Below are 16,187 nucleotides of genomic sequence, written 5' to 3'. Positions count from 1 at the left end.
GGCGGTGAGGGCTCCGAGCGAGCCGCGGTGCGCGGTTAATGTTCAACGCGCCCGTTCCGTGCCCACCAGCGAGCTCTCCAGCTGTGTTTCCAGAGGCTGTCTGGAACAGGAAATGCCAGTACAGGTAGTTTGTACAGGTTTGTTTGAAATTTAATCAGTTTGCAGCGTTTTGGAGGCAGAGTTGTTTGCTGTGTGTTCGTACAGATGGAGTTTCAGAGGCATGTGGGTAGATGTATGTAAATGTATGCAAATCACCTGCTTAGCATCTCGTCTAAGTTTACCTATATCCCTTACTTTGGTTTTCAATGCAAATATTTCAAAAATAGCTTTTCAGAGGAACCATGACTTGTTGTCTCAATGTGGATTTTTTTCCCTTCCCGGAATAAGTGTGAGTTTTACATATCTCTACTTAGTGCTTTATTTTGCACATGAACCTCCCACCAAAACCACCAAACCACTTAAGCTTTCTTAACTTTGAAGCTACTAGCATTATTTTAAGAACAACTTAATCGTGCAAACAGTATTGTGCCTGATTGATGATGCAGTATCCCCTTCCACCCCAAGGCAATGGAAAATCCCTTGACTGATTTTATGATTACCTGCTCTTTTCTTATAGAATGAATGGGTGTTTTTTGGTGTCAAAATAGTGAGACCTCATGTTATAATCTGACTATAAATTAACCTTGTCAAATGGTAAATAATCCCTTCTTGCCCTAACAAATTGTTATAAAGTAAGAGGTATTTACTGGTTATTTTTTTTAATCATCAAATTACTTGTATAAAAAGTTATTATTCTTGACCCGTGGTATGTTGACAGTGAAAACACAAAAAATATGCACTTGACTTACATATCAAGCCTTATTAGTGCAGAATATTTTTTGGCCATACAGTGTGCATGATGTGCTACTGACAAAATCATTTGGGTGTGCGACAGGGTATTGGCACTATCATGTGTTTTGGTTACTCTGTGTTCCAAGGTATCGGTAGCAGCACTTGGGTTTTTTTTCTTGGTCAATGCCTCTTGATAAAGTAAAACAGTTTAGTCACTGAGGGGTGTAGTGATGGGAGCAAAACCCATGCACAGAATTCTTCAGAAACTTCATGATTTAAGCAGAAACAAGTTGGAGTTTGTTGGGGCCAGGTTAAGTGATGATGGGTTGAGGCTGGATCAGGATTGTAGATGTGTAGGCTGAGTGAAATGTTTGTAGGAAGGTTTGTACAGGATTCGTTCTTGAAGAAATACATGAAGTGTAGTGATTCAGACGTTAAAACATTCTCTTTTTTTGGTCAAGCCTATGAAATATGCGTGGGTTTAAAGATGATGCTTATGTTACCATTCCTTGTAACTCAGTTATGTCGTTTTTTCCCGGTGACTTAAGAAATCAGAAAGCTTTTCAAGAAAGAGCAGAACTTGGTATTTTGCACTTCTGTTAATGATCAAACAGCTGAAAGGCAAGGCAATTAATCTGAGATAAAAGGGCAAGTGTGAAAATTATCACTGTCAAGATACGTTCTATCTTTCTGAGGCTCAGGAAAGAGTACATTGTAGTCTTTGAAAAAATCACGTGTAAAGCTGTAGGAAGATGAAGAAATAAAAATCTTCTCCGTAGTGTCTGTGTGATGATTCACTGTAAATGCTGGCCTGTGTCCTGGGCCGGGAATTTGTGTTCTTTAAGATCTTTACTCAGAGTTCCCATCGTAGCTATTTCTGAAGTCGGTTTCTCTTTTAACAGATGAGGGAGGCTGAGCTGTGAACCTGTTGTTTTGGTTTTGATGCAAACAGGAAAGTTTTTATTGGAACAGCTTAAAGAAAAAATTGTGCACTTATACAAAAGCCATCTGGGATAGCATCTATGCTTCTGGTTCTCTGTCCTGGAAGGATACAGAGAAGTGTGACGTGCAGGAGCAGTGGTTTGGCATAGGAGGGACAGCTAAATAGGCAAGGGCTCGAGAAGAGACAATAGAATCTTGCAAATAGAAAAGGTCTGGGTTTAAAATCTTCAGGGATTGTTTGGAAGAATTTCTAGAGGAGATACCATCAAATATTCCTTTGTTGTCTTGGGGACTTTTGAGTCAGTAACCAAAGGAGAAAGAATGTGTCAGACCAATACCAGCCAGTGATCATATACTGGTATTGGCCTTTTCTTGTAGTGTTGCTCATTTCATCTTAGGTGTGCTGCAAGTAAGTGCTATTAATGAAGTTTTCTCCCTCTCTGATGTTTAAAATAGTGAGAATTTGCATTCCTGTAAACATATTTCTGTGACAGCTTTTGAAGTGAATAGCATGATTTCCAAAGACAGAGACTGGTGGCTACTAAAAGTGTACATGTATCTTATGGTGCATGAAATCTGTTGACAAATATATTTAACGGGGGCCTAAAGGTGGAAGGGGACAGGATCTGTGCAGGGACCAAACAAATTAAGATTCAGCCTCATTGAGGTGGGCGTAAGAGATCACTCCTTTCGAATTTTGGTCTTTTTCTACATTTTTAAAGCAGCTTCACTGTTTATTTATTTCTTTTTTTAAATGTAGGGAAAAATCATTACAACCTCCAGCACTGTCACAATACAAATCAGATTTTTGTTCTGTTGACAAAAATTGGCAATTTTAAATGACAACCTTTTGAGCTGAGGAAAACACTCAAATTCTTGCAGTTGCAAGTTGTTGAATTTTTGATGAATTTCACTCTGTTAAGGAGGAGACAGTAACACCAGTCCTAATAATATTGGCTAGTTGCAGAGATCTTTAGTGGTTTCCCATCATAGCTTTATTCTCTCATAATATATTTCAACACTGTTCCTTCACAATTTTTGTTGTCTTGTGTCTAAATTCCTAAGTTACATCAGTTTAGGAATTGATTTTCCAGAATTGTCAGACTGTTGGGTGGGGTTGCCAGGCTCAGCACAGAGGCATGAACTGCAAGCAGAAGCAAAAAGCTGTGTGGCTTAAAAGTAACCCCAGCACTGGGCATGAGAAAGGTTTGCCCTTACTAATTTGTGCAACACACTGTGAGCAGTTGCAAAGTGAAGCTGAGAAGATGTAAATAACTATTCTTCAGCCAAATTTCAGGGATAGAAGCAGTCAACAACTTTTGAACTTATTGGCTGGTTTCCACTCAATTTGACAGAAGGGATAGAAGCCTCAAAGATGATTATGTACTTAGAAAGTGCATGAAAAGAGGCAGCTGGCTGGAAGGGAGACCTTGTAAGATGATGTGGGGAGCAAAGTTGGCTTATGCCCCAAATGGGGAGAAAACTGCAAGAACTCAGCCATGAGACAGAAAATTATCAGGAGCCCAGGCATTGGTAGTTCCAGTGTTCACAGAGCCAACTGTTTATCTCATCGGTTTTATCTAAATGGATATCAAAGATGCTTAAACCCAAATGTGCTTGTAGAAAGTGATTGTTTAGGCAAAATATCTGCTACACTGATTCCTAAGCTCCGTCAGTGACACTGCTTCTTACACTGAGGAGTCTGTGCCAGCCGCAGTTACGTGCTGGGGTGTACCAACCAAACAGGTGATAACGTGCAGTTCTGCTGACAAGTGGGTTTGTTGTTCTGAAAGCTGTAAAGGCAAGTGCCAGAAATTTTTGACAGGCATGTGTTTTGTCTTGTAAGGCTGCACGACTAAGGGTAGCCAAGTGCTTGATGAGATTACTCGTGACTGAAGAACAGTGACTGAAATTGGGCAAGGTAGAAGGAGTTAGGCTGGTAAATAGACATTGGTTTGAGAGCTTATATCCCTTGTTTAGTGTCTTTGAGACAACTGAGAACAGTTGTCCAAAATCAATTCCTGTAGTCTGAAGGGCAAGAGTATTCCTTTAACTCTCAGCTGCTAAAAATCTTCTGTAGCATGTCAGTAACCCTGTGTGAAATAACTCTTTTCCTAAAAGATTGCACTTATTGAAGACTCAGTATGGTTCAGTCACAAAATGGCTTGGGTTGGAAGGGACCTTAAAGATCATCGTGGTCCAAACCCTGTGCCATGGGGAGGGACACCTTTTACTAGACCAGGTTGCTCAGAGCACCATCCAACCTGGCCTTGAACCCTTCCGGGGATGGGGCATCCGCAACTCACTGATGCTCTGTACTCTGCCACTCACACCTTTGTCAAGCCAAGAACTTAAAAAGAACTGGTAAACCCTGCTGGTTAATAAATGCTTCAGTGCCCTTAGCAACACTGGCTTACCACAGACAAGGAAGAAGTCTTCAGGTCCTAATTATAATGCTATTGACTTGAATTTAGGCTATGGGAGTCTGGTCCAAGTCCCAGTCACCTAAAAGTTCGACCAAACTCATGGGAGGTGAAGCAGGCAAAACTGAATCAGCAGCAGCACTTCTCTGGTTTATGGAACCATCTGTGATGGGGGTAGGCTTGTCAGCAGAGGAATAATATTCTTGCTGTTTTGGGGTTTTTTTCAAATCAAAACTGAGATATTTGTACAATGTAAATTTCAAAACAAGATGCTACTCTAGACTTTCTCACCTTAGGGAGAGGCTGTGATGACAAATTAATCCCATTGCTTATGGCACCATTGGAAGGCTCATCTACAGTGCCCCTCTTACTAATGAAAGAGAAGCCATGCACCTTAGTATTTGATGCAGTGGAGAAAAAAGGTGCAGTGGAACTTCTACGTATGAAAACTGTGCAACGAATGTGTTCTGTAATTTATTAGATTAAGATTGTGTGATAGATGGAATTATTTGTACTCACAACTTTGTGGACGTGAAATTAAACAGGAAGCATTTTAATGCAATGGGACAGTAACACAGAGCTAATCCAGAAACATTTTTTAATTAAATTATTGCAGGGAATCATTATAACTTTTCCTGAGACCTAGCCTAACAGCTAAATGCTTGGTGCATGGAGTGTTAGTTCTAGGGCATCCCTGAAATGCAAGAGAAAATTACTTCCTCTAAGTTCTTAGTAAATGAATGCTCTTTGTCATTATCTTAAATTGTTCCGGATGAACTCTTGTTTCCAAAACAACATGTGCATTTCTAATAAGATCTGAAACTGATACACATTTCCAGCTACAGTCTCTTTTCATTTCCTCTTTCTGGGTTTATTGAAGTGAATATAAAGAAAACAAAATTGTTACATGATGTTCTGTCAAGGTCAGTTTCCAGTTAGATTTCAGACTTCTTGCTCAGTGCTGCCACAAATCGCACTTACTATCTCCAGTATTATTAAATCAAATTATTTACGGGTGAGATACAGGAACATCAGTAAACAAACAGAACTCATCTGATTATTCATGGGGCAAAAGAGAGTTTTGGTTGGGTTCCAGTTATTGATTTTATTTTTAAACACAAGCAAGTACCAATATTTCTCTTAAATAAAGGGGACTGGTTTTAGGGGTGCAAGACTTCCTGTGGGTGTTTTTGAAAGCAACATAGCCCAGCTGTACTGTGTTAAAGAGCTGTAGAATGGTTTTCTGTGAATGTGGCGTTTCTTGTTCTGAGCTGAGCCAAGTTCTCTTCCAGTTTATACAGTATTCCAACTACACAATTCTTTTTTTGTTTTTTAATGCTCCTCATCAATCTTGGAAGGTTTACACAATAGAAAAAATTGTAGTGAGAAGCTGCAGGTTTTGAAGTATATTGATATGTCTTCAGTATCTCACATGCTTGTGAAATCCAAGATGAATCTCTCAGTTGAAACATGAGGCCCAAATTTCACCCTTTTTTTTTTTTTTTCTTTCTTTCTTTCCCACATATGCAACCCTAATTACTTTGATTTATTTAAATTCATTCTCTTCTGTGCCATTCCTTCAAATGTTTGTGTGGGTGATGTAGTAATGCCAAACTGGCAAAATAATCCATTGTTGTGAGAGGATCACTGCTTGGGATTTACATGTGGTTGTGGGGATGTTCTGAAAATTGAGTCATTTAACCTTAAACATGCTCCTTCAAGAACTGGAGAAATAACCCTTATTGTTGAAGTTTGAAAATCTTGGAATTGGTTATTAGGGCAGCAACCAGAATGTTCTTGCTTTGCTGTTAGCACTGTTTTTCTGGTTGCTTTGAGAATGCAGCCAGGTTAATGACATATTTATGTAGTGTTTAGTAGGTAGTACAAACTTCTGAAAGCTGAGTACTAGCTGACAATCCGTCTATAGAACTGAAATCAAAACCAACTTAGGTTTTCGAGTGTTGAATAAAAGTATTTGTTTCTTGGTAATGTTTTTAGCAGACTTGGAGATTTAAAGATTGAATATCTTGTGTATTATATGATCTTTTTATAAGCTGTTGCAGATTATTAGGAGAACCTTTACAGCAATTTTATTTTGGTCTTTAGAGATGTATAAAAACTTAGAAGATAATAAATTATGATAGATAAAATAACTTAATTTTTCCACTTTAGAAACCATTTTAAGGTGGTGATTTTTTCTTCTCATCTTTCCTGGCTATTTCATCTGCCTTTAGATTTAGAGGTTGTTTTGGCCATGATCTCTTTTCTAATTTAGGTCTTTAGCATTTTTGATTTTTCTTTTAATACTTTCTGTTTTTTCTTATTTCAGGTTCACTGGAAAGAGAATGAAATAAACATGGAGTCTTCTAAACTGGAATATATTTCATGGGTTACAGTTAGAAGTAAAAAGAACATGGAACAAAATGAGAGAACAGGAGTATAACACCTGAAAAGAACTTTCCAGTTCAGTGATATATATATATATAACATTCAATATAATACAGCTAATGATTTATAGTAATACTTTATTGATATCCCTGGAGGAAGTCAGTTACTGTGCAACGTGCTTAATAAGAACTTTTATTCTAATGACTTTTAACATGTTTTAACATTAAACTGGACACCTTTATTTATCTTTTTTTTTTAAGACTGAGGGTTAAAAACTTTCTTCAGCTTATTTTTACTGGGAGACTGATCCTGATGGATGGCTGACAGCTGCTCATGGAGAGTGGACTTAAGTCCGTGGATGGTTACTACTGCACAGAGTTGAATGGAATGGCATGACTTTAGAAATATTATTGTAGAACCACCTTCTTTGCCTTGCACCCATCATATCCTTAAATATTTAAGCGTGAACATTGTGATTATAAACTCTAAAAAATAATGGCATGGGTGAAATTCCTAAGAAAACCTGGGGGTAACCTTGGAAAAGTTTATCAGCCTGGAAGTATCCTGTCCCTGGCCCCTACAAAAGGCTTATTAAACGAACCTGGACAAAACAGCTGCTTTCTTAATAGTGCTGTTCAGGTAAGAGAAGACTTCATCTATTAAACATTTTTTGAACAGACTTTCCAAAGTGTGTGGGGGAAACAAAAATGGCAATTGTAGGAAGAAGACACCGTGTGAAGGTAATTTTATTAAGCATTTAATTTTAAGGAATTGAGAGTATTAAATACTTAATTTTGCACAGAATTTTATTTGCATGTATTAGGAATATCTGAAAAACTTCCCTTTTGTATTTGAAAATGTAGGAGTCAAAACTTTAAAACTTTCTGCTTGAATTTTAGAAGTAGCATTTCTGTCAAACATAGCAAAAATTTACATGACTTTTTTTTGTGTGGGGCAACCATTACTACTTGTATTGAATAGGACACTATTTTTATTAAAATACCATTTTCTCAGAATTAGCACCTGAACCTATGATACTGGGGTATATCAGAACATGCACATATAGTGAGAGCTTTGATTCTAATCTTAGGAAAGATTTGTGGAATTAGAGTAGGAGATACACTTGCTACCAAAGAAACATGACTTGGAATTCTCTTTATAACAAGGTAGTTTTTGTAGTGCTCAGATTTTGGACCTGAATGTTTTTAAATTGTACAGAATTACTTCTCAAACTGGCAGAGGGCTTAATAGAGGCGTAGACTTCCTAAAAATTGGACGACTTTAAAATGGCACAGATTTAAACCTAGGAGATATGAAAGGTATAGCTATGTGGTGTGTATGGTATCTATATATATATGTATTTAAATTAAAAATGTACTGTAGTTTTAGTAGAGTATTTGCTGTTTTGCATGCAGTGGGAGTAGCATGACCTAATATTCTCATGCAGTTCTGCTATTTTCACTTAGGTGCCCTAAAATGAAGCCCTAAGTAATTTTTAGTTCTAGTTTCAGACAATCCTACAACTTCACAACCCAGTGCTGTTTATCAAACGGTGGCAGATGGTTGGTGACTGCCCTTTTACAAGGAGGAATGTGTTCCTTTTTTTTTTAACCTGTGCTCAACCTTCAGTACTGAGCTTTGGACTTTCATTTTCCAATACATCCTAATTCATTTTAGCTTTTGTATTTATAGATAGGAATATCTTCTCCCCCCGGGATTTGCAGCTGTTGTCTTACTGTGCCTCTTGACAACTCATTTTTAGGGGTTGTATTTTTATTTTTTCCATGGACAACTTTCTGAACTACTTTGTATGTACCCAAGACGTTAGATATTGAAAGCAGTGTAGTGTAGCCAAGCTGTTACTACCTTTTTGCAGGGTATTTACACAAATAAGAGGTAGAAACATACCTGTTTAAGCACCAGGATTATTTTGATCTATGGAAAAACAAATGTAGTTCAGCAATCATTTTAGTAAGAGGCCATAAGAATGTAGTATAGACATAACTCTTATGTAGAGCTTTAAGAAAACTGCTACAATCCCTGTACAGAGTTTAGCTTTGCTGCTTGTTTCCTTGAGAGTACTTCAGCTCTTTCTTTCTTTACATTGTTTCAAAATTTAAAAGACAGATCTGAATCTTAAATGGTGAATGTAAAGCTTTCATTTCTGCCTCCACAATTTACCAAACTAACAGAAAAAAACCAGAATTCTTGCAGCAATATTGGTACTTAAGTTGTATGTGATGTGAAATTAGAAAACAATTAAAATCTACTGTATGTTGTGTTAAACGAAGAACCTTCAGAACTGATGACTTATTTTTTCTTTATTTTTGTAGGTATTATGGCAACTTGACATATTTCGACGAAGTTTAAGAGGTTTAACTGGACACGTGTGTCAAGGAGATGCCTGCATATTTTGTGCTTTAAAGGTAAATAAAAAATTCTGCAAGAACCATATTTCAAAATGAGGGAAAAATAATTTAAATCATTATTTTTTGATTTGTGTCTGTATCATACCTATTCCTGGGTGACTGAGGAATTCTTGTGTAAAGGAGCAATTTAAATTTAAGGTAGTTTTTAACAGGTGTTTGTAACAGAAATATGTTCTTGTATTTAAAGAAAAAATTTTACAGTACCCTAATTCTAGTCTGCTTAAACATAAAACTTCTGTCAGTTCAAATGAGTTATGTTGTCTTTTAAAATTTCTAGCTGCCTCTTGGAGATATTCCTCTTTTATTTGCATACGTCTGCTTTCGGTCTTTCCCACAGTGTTTGAATATATGTGTGTTTTTTTCTTTACAATAATTACATTACCGTCTGATAAGTGATAAAATTCCTAATGAAAAAATGCATAAGGGTGGTTTTGTGTGCCAAGCACTTGATTTTCTCAGTACATAAAGTGCTGACCCATAGCTTGGGCATACCAAGAGTTTTCAGATTAAATCTTGTTTCTGTTTTAGGGTGACAGCTTTACTTTAGCTTTTGCATCACTTTAAGTCACCTTCCAAAGCCATACACTACCTTCAGCTGCTTCACGAGGCTGCTGTAACTTAGAATGTTGGGATTTTCTTATTTGTTCAAGTATCTGTTTTTGAGGGAATCGTTACTCCCCTGATGCATCTTGTGTAATTTACCCCAATGGCTCACTGTGCCTGGATGTCTTTCATTGCCTGGGCTGACATCTTCCCATTTTGGTAGAATGAATGCTGTACTCCCAAGAGTACTGATACAAAGTGGTATTTCTGCCTATCCTGGAGTTGGTTAGAGTGGGATTTTTTTTAACTGTGTAGTTGTGATCTTTAATTCCATGTACTGACCTCAAAAAAGAGTAGTTAATTCATTTGGAAGTATCTGTCCCCAGCTGTTCTGTACTCCACTGCTTTTGCTTTCTTGGCTCTTTAGAGGTGCTGGTTGAGTAATTCTGTTTGTTCTGCGTTCAGAATCTTGAACGTTTTCATTTCCATGCAATATATACACTGGATGAAGATAAACAGTGACTTGTTTGTGACTTGGGTGGGTTTTTTTGGCTGGGTTGCGTTTTTTTGGTGGTCTTGGGCTATTTTAACCCTTCTTACCTGTTCAACAATGAAGGATATTTTATCTGTGTCAGCCTCTCCTATAAACTAAAAGCACAGCTAATAAATTCTGGGACTTTGACTATGCAGGCCACTAAACGGAGCATACCTATGTGCATCACTGCTTATCTGTACTGGTTTGGTTTTGGTTTTTTTTTTTTTAGCAGGACATATAAAGCTATGTTTCATACCAAAAAATGACCTAGCAGCCAAAATGGGAAGGGATAAATGTTTTCAAAGCAGAGCTGTTAAAAACTTCATTTTGAATGTTTACATGGAGATAGTGGCTGAATTTTTGTCCGTAGTCCATGCTTTTTGTTTTGAGAGGGAAGATCAAATATTTGAGAGACCCCCTGGAATGCATCATGGTTAAAACACTACTTTTTGTTAGCACTGAAACTTTGCTTATCTGTTATATCTTTGCTTTCTATCTAACAGATTTTAACCATAGGAAGTCTATGTGAAGAATGCATATTCTTATTTATATTTTACATGGCTTCTCCTGACTTGCTTTGTCTTTAGTCTCTTCAGCTCTCCTTAAAGTTTGACTTAGAATTCTTGACTTGGGAATACACCTTTAAATATCTGCAAATCTGTAATTCATTTAATAGCTTTTAACTTTCAGTTCTTTTCAGAATCAACCTCCCTTACTTGCTAAATCATGAGCTCACTTGGATGGGTATTTCTGCCAAAAAGAAAAGTAGCAGCCAACTCTCTCTTCTGGGAAATGAATTAAAAACCAAGTGCAATTTATTATCATGTTCCAGAACTGCAGATATTGACCTTTCCTCTTGTTTTATGTGCACTGATTCAGCACTGAGCTAGTTTCATAGCAAGGATTATCGGCATTCTATCTTGTTTATGGGAGGTTTTGCATATCCATAATTTTAAAAAACATATACTCCCCTCCTAAGTAGTAAATATTACATTATATAGTGAATCATGAATGGTATTACATTATGCCCTAAGAAATACACACCTCTGTAAACATGAGATACATATGGATGAACTGCTATTCCAGTGGCCAAATTAAAAAAGCTATATAGTTATATACAGAACAGGGCTTGTGTTTCTTCTGGGAGCACAAGTCAATCACTTGTAGTTTTATATCCTGTATGTTGTTGTTCTACAGGTTCAGTGTTCAGTTTGGTACAATAACTTCTTATAGAGGAATCAGTAGCAAAACACAGAAGCATAGTAATTTGAAGAAAAAACAGTAATTATGAAAGGTACATGGGTCTGTAAGCATTATAAATATAACTATTTTACATATTTATGCAAGAAATTATGTATTTGTGTAGAACCACGATGTCTAGCCAAGTGACTAATGAAGCTAAGTAATCATTACATTTCTTCCTAGGCAATCTTTTCACAGTTCCAACACAGTCGAGAAAAAGCCCTCCCGTCAGATAACATGAGACATGCCCTCGCAGAAAGCTTCAAGGATGAGCAGCGTTTCCAGCTGGGATTCATGGATGATGCAGCAGAGTGCTTTGTAAGTGTTCTTTGTGAGAGTTGAGTAGAAATATGTTAGTTTAGTGGGTTTGGTCGTTCCAGGCTCATGGGTAGGATTCAAATAATATAATCCTGCTGAGTTTCTTTGTGCCAATTTAGGGCAACAGACACATGGAGTAAGTGTCAGGTAAGGGGGATGGAGGACCCTTGCATTTGTTCCATGTTTTCCTCCCTTAACTCTGTAGCTCAGGCAGAGCAGGAGGTTGGTGAGGATGGTGAACTCTGAATCACTACTAGAAGTGTTGTGATGGAGAGAAAGGTTATCAGGAGAAGCACCTATGGATTTGAATATATAGTCTGTTCCTCCAAGTATTGAATCACTGGCTGTTGAGATACAGTGTGTTACAACTGGCCAGCTCATTGCTGAATTTTGCTGCAGAAGAGATTTCTATTTTCTTACCCAAGAGTGAATGAGTACTTTAAGATCTTGCTGTAGTTACCTTCTGCTTCAGTGAAGTCTTATTGGAAGACACAAGCCACGGATTGTGGCCTTTAAAGGTAACTTGAGATGGCACGGAACTCTGGTAAAGGGACCTTCCTAAGAGGTCCTGTGTTAGACAATGAAAATGTTCGCCTTGAACACCTCCAGTATTAACCTTCAGACACAGATCTGAGGGCAGAAAATACGAGTGCTGCTTTGGTTCCTTTCAGCTTTGGACATCCTTTGGGACTAACCCCAAATTAATTGTTACCTGCTAGATTTTTTCTTCACATACGTAGGAAAATCCAGTGGAGAACTCCTGAAAGAGGCTGTTTGAGATCTTGCAGTCATGAAAGAGAGCCTCTTATCACTGCTCCATCTATGCAAAATGCATTTGGACTCCTGAACTAATCATCTGTCTGATCTACCTGAATAGATTCACTTCTTCCCATTACCTCTGGTATTTTTGGCAAAAGGAAAAAATGGCCTTGCTGATTCAGGGGACAAACTCATTGCAGTCATAGGGAGCCAAGGGGCGTAGTTGGAGTATTAAATTGTAGTGTTCCTTGTGTGTTTTGACTTCATCAGTTCAGTTTACATTTCTATTATTATTTCTTTTTAGGAAAATATCCTTGAGAGGATTCATTTTCACTTAGTGCCAAACAGTGAAACAGATATGTGCACTTCAAAATCCTGTATTTCTCACCAGAAGTTTGCTATGACGCTGTATGAGCAGGTCAGACCTTCATTTGATTCCTTTAACAAATACCTTGTTTTCTCTGTCCTGAGTAAATAAAATCCAAAGCATTTTTATTTTTGTAGTGTGTGTGTCGCAGTTGTGGAGCATCATCAGATCCGTTGCCTTTTACGGAATTTGTGCGTTACATTTCCACCACAGCCCTGTGGTAAGAGCTTTATTCTTGTTACTTACTTTTCTATGTACACCCTTCTAATATTAAGCAAAGCATGCCAGAGAAGGCTTTTAAGTGCTAAAAATGAATGTGTATTCTTTTTGTTGCAACACATTTTTGAGATACTGTCCAAAAATAGCATTTGGATTTCAAAAGCAAGATCTAGAGAGAGCTTGACAAAAACATTTGTATCACTACTGTTTTACCACTGTGTGTTTTCTTTTTAGTTATACAACATAGTTAATTGAGAGTTGACTGAAACCTGTTACTCTTTAGAAGGGACACCCATAGTTATGCAATTTACTTTTTGCAGTAATGAAGTAGAAAAAATGATGGAGAGACATGAACGTCTCAAGCCGGAAATGTTTGCAGAATTGCTGCAGGCAGCAAATACTGCTGATGACTACAGAAAGTGTCCTGTAAGTAAACAAAAATGTTACATTACTTTAGGATACAAAGGCGAAATTTTTAGGATATTAAATCAGGCTAGAAGTATTCCTCTAAAAGCAGGGTTATGTGTTGCTGTTTCAGAGCAGCAAGCTTAGGGTGAACAAAGCCCTTGAAGTTTTATTTTATTGCTCCAGTTATAGAGATTTCTGCTTTAAGGTGGTGATTAGAAGTTAAGCTGTAGTCTTCATCAAAGTGTTTTTATGATGAAGAATGTTATCCTTAAATTGTTAGAAACAAACACCGTAACTAAATTTTGGAATTAAAGACATTGCAGAGTTGTTTTGTTGAACTAATTCTTGTGTAGTGACTCACCTTTGGACATCCAGTTTTTAAACACTTTTGTTTTCCCTCCCATCATGGTTTTTGTTTCCTTTTTTCTAGAGTAATTGTGGTCAAAAAATAAAAATTCGTCGTGTTCTTATGAATTGTCCTGAGATTGTAACCATCGGTTTAGTCTGGGATTCAGAACACTCTGATCTGACAGAAGAGGTTATGCGGAATCTGGCAACACAGCTTTATCTTCCGGGGGTATCTGACCTAAAGCTTACTTTTTGCTTTTTCTAGAATTTAATTTTACTTTTTCTTTTACATATACGAGAATGTATACAAAATAGAAATATTCATATGTATTTTTTATAAGCACAACTTAACTTTATAAAAAGTTTATATGTTTATATAACGTTTTTCTACTTTTACTGTTCTTTATGATGTGCTGCTTAATGTAGTTTCTCTGAGAGGAAAAAGTCCCATTGGAAGTGTTTTGTCCTTAAGTACAATGATTAATGTAGGAGACTTCCTGGTTGAAAATCTAGGAATATCATTTTCAGTTTGACACTGTGGAATTATTCCAGAGCATGAATATTTTACTCTTTCAAGTATGCAAAAAAAAAAAAAAAGTTAAAATAGATGTAGCAAGTGCAAAAATCAGTATTTATACTCAGGAAAGATTGTGTAATACAACAGGACATTAAATACCAGCTGCCTTGGTGAAATGCCAGTAGTAGGTCAGGAAATTGAGGCTGTGTTTTACACATGTTTTAAAATATGTAATCATTTTTACAGCTGTTTTATAGGGTTACAGATGAAAATGCCAAAAACAGTGAGCTTTTTCTAGTGGGAATGATTTGCTACACGAGCCGACATTACTGTGCCTTTGCCTTTCACACCAAGAGCTGCAAATGGGTGCTGTTTGATGATGCTAATGTAAAAGAGGTAAATATTGGCTGTACTCCTACCAAATTTTGGGATCTTTTCTGGAGAGCATTCTTCTGACACCAATGTTGAAGAAAGTCAAATCAACCTTCTTATTTTAACAAACCTTCAGTTTCGTAAGTCAGTTTTTTTAAAATGACCTTTAGAATTTATTTCAGTGCTTTATGGCTGTGCCGTACAAATGCTGAGTGTTTCAGAATGCTCATGCACTTGTCTATTGTTGCATTTGTACTTCTTTTAAAGAAAGGAAGATACTGCCAGCTGTATCCATAGGAATGATGATCTGATTGTTAGCCCATGTAGAACTAGTTCTATCTTTTTGTTGCAATTTCTGTAAACCACTGTGCTAAAATGTTGTATCTTCATGTACATTTGGAATTAGGCATTTGGTGTCACTTGCTTAATGAATTACTCTTTCCATATTTGGGTTCAGCACTGTTGATAAAGTTTTGGGGTTTTAGTTTGCTGGTTTTTTTCTTAGATTGGAACAAAATGGAAAGATGTGGTGTCCAGGTGCATTCGGTGTCACTTCCAGCCATTGCTGCTATTTTATGCTAACCCAGATGGCACAGCTGTGTCTCCAGAAGATGCACCAAAGCAGATTATTCACTGGTCTCAATGCAAGGCAGCAGGAGGAAATGGGGAAGACCTGGGTAATTATACGTATCTTTTTTTTTTAATAACAGTGTCAGCTGTATTTCTGAAACGGGGATTATAAAGGAGAAAAAATGGATTGGCTGCTTTGTTCTGAAATATTTTTATCAATCATTATCTCAAGAGTCACAAAAGAAATTAGTGTGTATGCTCAGTATTAGACCTGTTAATAAGGGGATACAAATTAAGACTATTGGGTAATGGGAAAAAAAGATCTTCTATTGTAGATTGTTTGTAACCACTCAGAACTTCATTAATTTCAGAAGAAAATTGTAGACTACTTGTATATGTGGGTGTTCTTACGTGTGTATTGAAACATTCAAAATACCTTTGATAAATTACATTAAAGGAAACTTTACTTAAGCTTTGTGCACATACTGAGATTTGGAGCATGTGTGTTTGTATATTTTTATATATATATACACACAGAGCACAGTTCAGAATTTTGGGAAAAATCAGAAGGAGCTTCAGGAAACCTTTTTTCTCTCACATTCATATATAACAGGCCTCGGTATGTAAGAATCCAGTCTTTTGGTTCTGTAGTTTGTACCGCTGTCTTGGGTTGGCTTTTTAAATTTAATACTGAGCATAATTTACAAGTAACTTAAATAAAAGCCAAATTGTATTTGACTTGTTAGTGTTCACATCATGTGTAGCAATAGAACATAGATTACTTCAGGGACCAAAGAATTGAGAACCCCGTTTCACTGCAGGCTACCACTATAAATGCGGCATTATATAAAATATTACAGAACCCTATTGCCTAGTATATTGAAATGTAGTGTGGTTTCTGGTGATGTTTCTCTTCTGGCTTTTTAATCCACAATTAAAAAGCTTTCTCTTTTTTTTTTTTTTTTTTTTAATTTAG

The 16,187-nt window shown here is 36.8% G+C and overlaps 1 protein-coding gene across 1 annotated transcript in view; it reads left to right on the top strand.

Moving 5' to 3' along the window:
• Positions 1-38: 38 nt before the first annotated feature.
• USP53 (ubiquitin specific peptidase 53) overlaps positions 39-16,187 on the top strand; it is a 29,770-nt gene continuing 13,621 nt past the window's right edge. Inside the window, exons 1-10 of the mRNA XM_017732964.1 lie at positions 39-124; positions 6,526-7,223; positions 8,918-9,010; positions 11,517-11,651; positions 12,715-12,828; positions 12,915-12,997; positions 13,317-13,422; positions 13,835-13,981; positions 14,516-14,665; positions 15,147-15,318. Of these exons, the coding sequence (XP_017588453.1) occupies positions 7,080-7,223; positions 8,918-9,010; positions 11,517-11,651; positions 12,715-12,828; positions 12,915-12,997; positions 13,317-13,422; positions 13,835-13,981; positions 14,516-14,665; positions 15,147-15,318 (1,144 nt within the window). The 5' untranslated portion in view covers positions 39-124; positions 6,526-7,079. The remainder of the gene's footprint in view (positions 125-6,525; positions 7,224-8,917; positions 9,011-11,516; positions 11,652-12,714; positions 12,829-12,914; positions 12,998-13,316; positions 13,423-13,834; positions 13,982-14,515; positions 14,666-15,146; positions 15,319-16,187) is intronic.

This window comes from Corvus brachyrhynchos, unplaced genomic scaffold (genome assembly GCF_000691975.1).
Source record: "Corvus brachyrhynchos isolate BGI_N302 unplaced genomic scaffold, ASM69197v1 scaffold20, whole genome shotgun sequence".
Lineage (NCBI taxonomy): Eukaryota > Metazoa > Chordata > Aves > Passeriformes > Corvidae > Corvus > Corvus brachyrhynchos.
The sequence above is the reverse complement of the archived record's forward strand: the minus strand, read 5'-3'. Positions and strand labels throughout refer to the sequence as shown.